At 45.0% G+C, this 8,416-nt stretch overlaps 1 protein-coding gene across 5 annotated transcripts in view; it reads right to left on the bottom strand.

Annotated features, from left to right (window-relative positions):
- Positions 1–3,079: 3,079 nt before the first annotated feature.
- Positions 3,080–8,416, bottom strand: part of LOC133664793 (glutamate decarboxylase 1-like) — a 46,170-nt gene continuing 40,833 nt past the window's right edge. For 4 of the 5 annotated variants that reach the window (XM_062069707.1, XM_062069708.1, XM_062069706.1 and 1 more), the window contains exons 13-17: positions 7,528–7,606; positions 7,299–7,448; positions 3,767–3,874; positions 3,602–3,691; positions 3,080–3,543 (exon numbers count right to left, since the gene is read on the bottom strand). In XM_062069707.1, the coding sequence (XP_061925691.1) occupies positions 3,370–3,543; positions 3,602–3,691; positions 3,767–3,874; positions 7,299–7,448; positions 7,528–7,606 (601 nt within the window). In that variant the 3' untranslated portion in view covers positions 3,080–3,369. Of the gene's footprint in view, positions 3,544–3,601; positions 3,692–3,766; positions 4,145–7,298; positions 7,449–7,527; positions 7,607–8,416 lie in introns of those variants that run through there. The other variant, XR_009828631.1, reaches the window with a different exon arrangement.

Here is an 8,416-nt window from a genome sequence, read left to right on the forward strand (position 1 = left end):
TATTTTGCAAAGTCATGGACAAAAGGTGTACAAGGTTGGGCTTTTATTTTGGAAAGTCATGGACAAAAGGTGTACAAGGTTGGGCTTTTATTTTGGAAAGTCATGGACAAAAGGTGTACAAGGTTGGGCTTTTATTTTGCAAAGTCATGGACAAAAGGTGTACAAGGTTGGGCTTTTATTTTGCAAAGTCATGGACAAAAGGTGTACAAGGTTGGGCTTTTATTTTGTAAAGTCATGGTTTAGGGCTATATAAATAAACATTGATTGATTGATTGAAGGTTGGGCTTTTATTTTGTAAAGTCATGGACAAAAGGTGTACAAGGTTGGGCTTTTATTTTGCAAAGTCATGGACAAAAGGTGTACAAGGTTGGGCTTTTATTTTGTAAAGTCATGGTTTAGGGCTATATAAATAAACATTGATTGATTGATTGAAGGTTGGGCTTTTATTTTGTAAAGTCATGGACAAAAGGTGTACAAGGTTGGGCTTTTATTTTGCAAAGTCATGGACAAAAGGTGTACAAGGTTGGGCTTTTATTTTGTAAAGTCATGGACAAAAGGTGTACAAGGTTGGGCTTTTATTTTGTAAAGTCATGGTTTAGGGCTATATAAATAAACGATTGATTGATTGAAGGTTGGGCTTTTATTTTGTAAAGTCATGGACAAAAGGTGTACAATGTTGGGCTTTTATTTTGTAAAGTCATGGACAAAAGGTGTACAAGGTTGGGGTTTTATTTTGCAAAGTCATGGACAAAAGGTGTACAAGGTGATTTAGGGCTATATAAATAAACGATTGATTGATTGAAGGTTGGGCTTTTATTTTGTAAAGTCATGGACAAAAGGTGTACAAGGTTGGGCTTTTATTTTGTAAAGTCATGGACAAAAGGTGTACAAGGTTGGGCTTTTATTTTGTAAAGTCATGGTTTAGGGCTATATAAATAAACATTGATTGATTGAAGGTTGGGCTTTTATTTTGTAAAGTCATGGACAAAAGGTGTACAAGGTTGGGCTTTTATTTTGCAAAGTCATGGACAAAAGGTGTACAAGGTTGGGCTTTTATTTTGCAAAGTCATGGACAAAAGGTGTACAAGGTTGGGCTTTTATTTTGTAAAGTCATGGACAAAAGGTGTACAAGGTTGGGCTTTTATTTTGCAAAGTCATGGACAAAAGGTGTACAAGGTTGGGCTTTTATTTTGCAAAGTCATGGACAAAAGGTGTACAAGGTTGGGCTTTTATTTTGTAAAGTCATGGAAAAAAGGTGTACAAGGTGATTTAGAGCTATATAAATAAACATTGATTGATTGATTGAAGGTTGGGCTTTTATTTTGTAAAGTCATGGAAAAAAGGTGTACAAGGTTGGGCTTTTATTTTGTAAAGTCATGGACAAAAGGTGTACAAGGTTGGGCTTTTATTTTGTAAAGTCATGGTTTAGGGCTATATAAATAAACATTGATTGATTGAAGGTTGGGCTTTTATTTTGTAAAGTCATGGACAAAAGGTGTACAAGGTTGGGCTTTTATTTTGCAAAGTCATGGACAAAAGGTGTACAAGGTTGGGCTTTTATTTTGCAAAGTCATGGACAAAAGGTGTACAAGGTTGGGCTTTTATTTTGTAAAGTCATGGACAAAAGGTGTACAAGGTTGGGCTTTTATTTTGCAAAGTCATGGACAAAAGGTGTACAAGGTTGGGCTTTTATTTTGCAAAGTCATGGACAAAAGGTGTACAAGGTTGGGCTTTTATTTTGTAAAGTCATGGAAAAAAGGTGTACAAGGTGATTTAGAGCTATATAAATAAACATTGATTGATTGATTGAAGGTTGGGCTTTTATTTTGTAAAGTCATGGAAAAAAGGTGTACAAGGTTGGGCTTTTATTTTGTAAAGTCATGGACAAAAGGTGTACAAGGTTGGGCTTTTATTTTGCAAAGTCATGGACAAAAGGTGTACAAGGTTGGGATTTTATTTTGCAAAGTCATGGACAAAAGGTGTACAAGGTTGGGCTTTTATTTTGCAAAGTCATGGACAAAAGGTGTACAAGGTTGGGCTTTTATTTTGCAAAGTCATGGACAAAAGGTGTACAAGGTTGGGCTTTTATTTTGCAAAGTCATGGACAAATGGTGTACAAGGTTGGGCTTTTATTTTGCAAAGTCATGGACAAAAGGTGTACAAGGTTGGGCTTTTATTTTGCAAAGTCATGGACAAAAGGTGTACAAGGTTGGGCTTTTATTTTGCAAAGTCATGGACAAATGGTGTACAAGGTTGGGCTTTTATTTTGCAAAGTCATGGACAAAAGGTGTACAAGGTTGGGCTTTTATTTTGCAAAGTCATGGACAAAAGGTGTACAAGGTTGGGCTTTTATTTTGCAAAGTCATGGACAAAAGGTGTACAAGGTTGGGCTTTTATTTTGCAAAGTCATGGACAAAAAAAGGTGTACAGGGTTGGGCTTTTATTTTGCAAAGTCATGGACAAAGGTGTACAGGGTTGGGCTTTTATTTTGCAAAGTCATGGACAAAAGGTGTACAGGGTTGGGCTTTTATTTTGCAAAGTCATGGACAAAAGGTGTACAGGGTTGGGCTTTTATTTTGGAAAGTCATGGACAAAAGGTATACAAGGTTGGGCTTTATTTTGGAAAGTCATGGACAAAAGGTGTACAAGGTTAGGCTTTTATTTTGGAAAGTCATGGACAAAAGGTGTACAAGGTTGGGCTTTTATTTTGGAAAGTCATGGACAAAAGGTGTACAAGGTTGGGCTTTTATTTTGGAAAGTCATGGACAAAAGGTGTACAAGGTTGGGCTTTTATTTTGCAAAGTCATGGACAAAAGGTGTACAAGGTTGGGCTTTTATTTTGCAAAGTCATGGACAAAAGGTGTACGAGGTTGGGCTTTTATTTTGCAAAGTCATGGACAAAAGGTGTACAAGGTTGGGCTTTTATTTTGCAAAGTCATGGACAAAAGGTGTACAAGGTGATTTAGGGCTATATAAATAAACATTGTTTGATTGACGGTTGGGCTTTTATTTTGTAAAGTCATGGACAAAAGGTGTACAAGGTTGGGCTTTTATTTTGCAAAATCATGGACAAAAGGTGTACAAGGTTTGGCTTTTATTTTGCAAAGTCATGGACAAAAGGTGTACAAGGTTGGGCTTTTATTTTGTAAAGTCCTGGTCATGCTAGGCTATGGGCAGCTACACAACAGCTAAGCACACAAGCTAGTGATAATCAATGATCAATACAGACAAGTATTAATTCTAGTGGCTTATTACTGACGCATGCAAAGTCTCCAAGGCAGGTTAGATTATATCCAGTAACAAAGGTGTCCGCATCTTCAACTTGGCTTAACTTCATGGACTATTGTGAGCAAACTACACTACTTGCAGTCATAAGTCACGGCCAAGCAGGGCGATCTCCTCCAGCAGGAAGTGGATGTCCTCTCTCTGAGTGGCACGGTTGACAAACACACACCTGAAGAAGTTCACCTTGCTTCTTGTGGGCTGATAGCCAATCAGAGCACAGCCTTTCTCCATCAGCCGCCCTTTGATCCGAGGCGCTACCTGAAGACAATATATGTGGTGCGTATAAATATAAATATGAATATTGTTCTGTGCTGACCTGATGGAGCTTCTTGTCCCGGTCCGGTCCAGGTAACATGCCGCGCAGACTGGGAGGAATGTACCAGAAGCACACGTTGCTGCTCTCGGGCTGTGGAGGACAACCGACAGGTGTGTACAGGTGTGTGTCCTGTGATGACGTCATCCAGCAAGTCACATGACCAACCTTGTGCTGGAAGACCAGTTCAAAGTCGGTCCTCCTTTGCAGTAAATCATGCAAGTACTCTGCGTTCTCCAAACACTTGTTGACCTCGGCTGCGAAGCCTTCTGTCCCCTGGAGGAGACAAAGACCGGAACATGTGAAAGAACACGAGCGTTCACCAGAGTGAGAACCTGGGGGAAGAACCGGTTCTTATGACGGGGTGTTTGGTGTACTGTGACCTGTACCACCTGCCGGAGGGGAGGAGTTTGAGACCAGGGTGTGAGGGGTTCTGCAGTGATGCTCCCGGCCCGTTTCCTGACCCTGGACCGGTAGAAGTCCTGGATGAGGGGGAAGTTTGACACCGATGATCTTTTCCGCTGTCCTGATTGTCTGCCACAGACCCTGATGGAGGTTCACAGGACAGACTGAATGATGGACGTGTAGAGCATGATCAGCAGTTCCTGGAGCTGGTGGAACTTCTTGAACTGATGCAGAAAGTAGATCCTCTGCTGTGCTTTTTTCCCCCTGATTGTGTCTATGTGAGAGGTCCACTTCAGGTCCCGTGAGATTGTGGATCCCAGGAACCTGTAAGAGTCCCCAATAGACACTGTGCTGTTCAGAATGCGCTTTTCCCGAAGTCCGCGGTCTTGAGCAAGGTTCAGAGCCAGCTGTTCCACGTCCCGTCTGTGGGCGGACTGGGGGACGGGGTGCTGGATGTTATGTTCCCAGCCTTACCTGCTGCCTCCTGTCAGTCAGGAAGTCGGTGAGCCACTGACAGCTGGAGACCAGCACCGGGTGAGTTTGCGGTGCAGGATGTTTGGGATGACCGTGTGAAATGCAGAGCTGATGCCCATCCATCCATCCATCTTATTCCACTTATCCGAGGTCAGGTCGCGAGGGCACCAGCCTAATTAGAGAAGCCCAGACTTCCCTCTCCCCAGCCACTTGGTCCAGCTCCTCCCGGGGGTTCCTGAGGCGTTTCCAGGCCAGCCGGGAGACATAGTCTTCCCAACGTGTCCTGGGTCTTCCCCGTGGCCTCCTACCAGTCGGAGGTGACCTAAACACCTCCCTAGGGAGGCGTTCGGGTGGCATCCTGAGCAGATGCCCGAACACCCTCATCTGGCTCCTCTCCATGTGGAGGAGCAGCAGCTTTACTTTCAGCTCCTACCCGATGACAGAGCTTCTCACCCTATCTCTAAGGGAGAGCCCTGCCACCCGGCGGAGGAAACTCATTTCAGCCGCTTGTATCCGTAATCTTGTCCTTTCGGTCATAAAAGCCAAAGCTCATGACCATAGGTGAGGATGGGAACGTAGATAGACCGGTAAATTGAGAGCTTTGCCTTCCGACTCAGCTCCTTCTTCACCACAGCGGATCGATACGGCATCCGCATTACTGAAGACGCCGCACCGATCCATCCGCCTGTCGATCTCACCATCCACTCTTCTCTCACTCGTGAACAAGACTCCGAGGTACTTGAACTTCTCCACATGGGGAAAGATCTGAAGAGCTGAAGTCCACGAACAAAATCCTAGCGTAGGTCCCTGGGGAATCAAGGTGATGCAGGGTGTAGTTCAGTCCCATGTTGACCGCACTCCCCACCGATCGGTTTACCCAACGTCACAGGTCCCCTGCTGCACCTCCTGATGTCCTTCAGGTAGCCTACCACTCTCTCAAAGGACTTCATGAGCACAGACACCAGGGCTAGGGGTCTGTAGTCGTGGAGTCCTGTGATGGCAGTTTTCTTTGGGACCATTTTTGAGTTTTACAATAATCCCCACATTTCCAGGAAATCCACATTTTCCGGGACACTGGAAATGAATGGAAAGTTTTTAAAATGTCCACATCTGTCCACCATTTTCAGAGTTCTAAAGGTTTTCCTAGAATTCCCACTTTCGCATGTGTTCTCTGTTAAAGTGTTCCACATTTCTTTACCGATTCAAACCATCCAAATGTTCCCTGCTAATATGGTTAGTCAATTGCTACGTTGATGCTAACGTTAGCATGCTAGCTGCTGCTTTCCAAGAATGTGGAATGTTGCACTAGGAACTGCTGCCAGAGGGTACCGGATGAGAGTTAGCTTGTACTGACGTAGCGGTTGTGTTTTCTGCAATGTCCCTATAAGATAAACAGTTTTAGCTAGTTTTGCAGGAAGGTATTATCGCCGGCTAACTGTTAGCATGCTGGAGTTTTTAGCTCATTTTGCTGGCATAAACCTTAGAGGACTCAAATGTTTATCTGGCTACCATGCTAACAGTCAAGCTTCCAATTCAGAATTCAGTTTTTTTAGCGTTCACATGCGGTTTCTGGCAGAATTAGTTTTTCTAGTAAGTCCACTCACTTTGGTGATTTCAAATTGTATCCATTTATTCTTATTAATGTATCGATCTGTCCGTCAGTGTTCCAAAGGATTTTCTTTAACTAATCATAGTCGGAAGGACAAACTTCCTGGTTTCCATCCACCTCGTCCAGTTCTCAGACTAGCTGTATCCCTCCAGCATGTCCTACAGGTCTAACTCTGGGCCTCCTGCCTGTTTAGGCCGGTTAACCGGGAACCTCAATGAACTAGATAACCGAGTCTCTTTGATTTATTCTTCTCGATGAGGCCCTTCCAAGATAACGCCTTGTCTCTAAGACTGAGTTCAACCTCCCTGCAGGGGAAAGTCATACCGACCCCTCATATCAAGTCGGTACCGAGAGCTTGTGTCCACAGGTGTTGGTAGGAACTCTGATCGACAGCTTTGCCTTTTAGCGCAGCTGAATAAAACCAGCTCCTGAGGACTGAATGGTTACGAACTTGGACCTTGTGTCTCCGTGTGGTCCGTGCGGTGTGTGCTTTTGCTACGAACCCGCGGCATGTGCGGGCGTGGCTGCCGGCGGACCTCGCGTCCCTATGCCTTCCGTGTTACGAGTGAGGCGGTTGGGCAGGTGCCCCTGCTACTAGCCCACAGAATGAGCGGGCACGGCTGCTGACGGACCTTGTGTCCCCGGTCTGCGTTACGCGGGTAGCGGGCAGGGTGCCCGTGCTACGAACCCACAACATGAGCGGGCGCGGGTGCCAGCGGTCCGCGTTACGCATGCGACGGGTGGCGGGCTGGCACCTTGTTGTCCCCAGGGCCTCGGGCGGCTACGGCGTATGTGGCGCGTGCGGGTTTCGTGACCGACGGCGGGCTCTGGACCGGCGGCGGACCGTCCCGTTGGGCTGCTCCTTTGTTGCAAGGGAATGAAACTACTGGAATTGACGGAAGCAGGCCGGAACTCTGCCTAGGCTTCTATGACTCGACAGGGACTATAGGCCATGCCATGCCTATGGTTTCCTGTAATGATGAAATGTATTATTGCATGTATGTAAGCATACGGCAGACACGACAAGGCTGATTGCCAAATTCCTCTTCCAGGTCCACAAGAACCATCGAGATGTTGGAGTACTTTGCCTCTGTAGTGGAGGTTCAAGCCATGATTGATGTAGAAGCAGACATTAGGACCGTAACTAACATGCTAACTTCAGTGGTCAAGACCTGCAGTTTCCAAGAACATGACTTGAAGTACTCAACGTACCTTGGCCTTCCACATGAGCCAAAGTTTGAAGACGTCCACGTGTCTTCCACACTGGATGCTCTTATCTCCAGTGTCATAGCTCACGTCGTAGAACTTGTCTTTCTGGAAAAGATACGCCGCCCCCAACTCGTTGCACTTCTGCAAGAGGCCCTGGGGAGGACGAGACCGAGAACTGAAGAAGTACTTGGAGAAGAAAAGAAGGTGTCGTGTTTGTGTGGCGGCATCTTACTTTCTTCTTGATCAGAATCACGGAGCACTGAAGAGGAACACTCATCATCTTGTGAGGGTTCCACGTCACCGACCACGCTCTGCAAAAGAACAACGGTAGTGCCGACCACGCAATAAAACTCCTCGCAAAAAGTTAAAATCATTTCATTCAAAAATCATTACCACTTTTCTCAAGCGCAAAAATTATGATTAATATGATGTTGATGTGTTCTGAAAGATATATATATATCTTCATATATCCATATTTTGTGTTACTTATTAATTTTCATAGTCATATTACATATAGCTAATGTTCCGTATTGTACTCTTTGCTTTTCTTTTCATCTCATGACAAAGTGCTTGCACTGGGGATGGCCTTGGGGTGGAAGGCAGAGAGAAGGAATCCTCCTTGCTTTCCTGCAGCCCAACTCTAGATAAGAAGCACAATGAGCATGTGTTTGAGGTGAGACAAGTGAGGGGGGGGGGGGGGGGGGGAGAGATATTGAAGAGGAGAGTGCATTCCGGGAAGTTTTCAGATCAACTTGGGCTACGCATTTGTATGTGTTGTTCGAGGCTGGTCTCTATTCTCAAATATTTTACAATAAATTACAAAATACCTATACTGTGCTTGGTGGTATATTCGAGATCAGTTTATGTGTCATCTAAGGAACTTGGGACTGACCAGCGTTTTACATCCCACTTGGAGGAACATCTGGTCAAACGCAACAGTTCCAACTATTGCGGGATCACACTCCTCAGCCTTCCCGGTGAGGTCTATTCAGGTGTACAAGAGAGGAGGCTACGCCGGATAGTCCAACCTCGGATTCAGGAGGGGTAGTGTGGTTTCTGTCCTGGTCGTGGAACAGCTCTTTACTTGGCAGGGTCTTCAAGGGTGCATGGGAGGTTGCCCT

The sequence above is a fragment of the Entelurus aequoreus genome, linkage group LG14 (assembly GCF_033978785.1).
Source record: "Entelurus aequoreus isolate RoL-2023_Sb linkage group LG14, RoL_Eaeq_v1.1, whole genome shotgun sequence".
In the NCBI taxonomy this organism is placed as follows: domain Eukaryota; kingdom Metazoa; phylum Chordata; class Actinopteri; order Syngnathiformes; family Syngnathidae; genus Entelurus; species Entelurus aequoreus.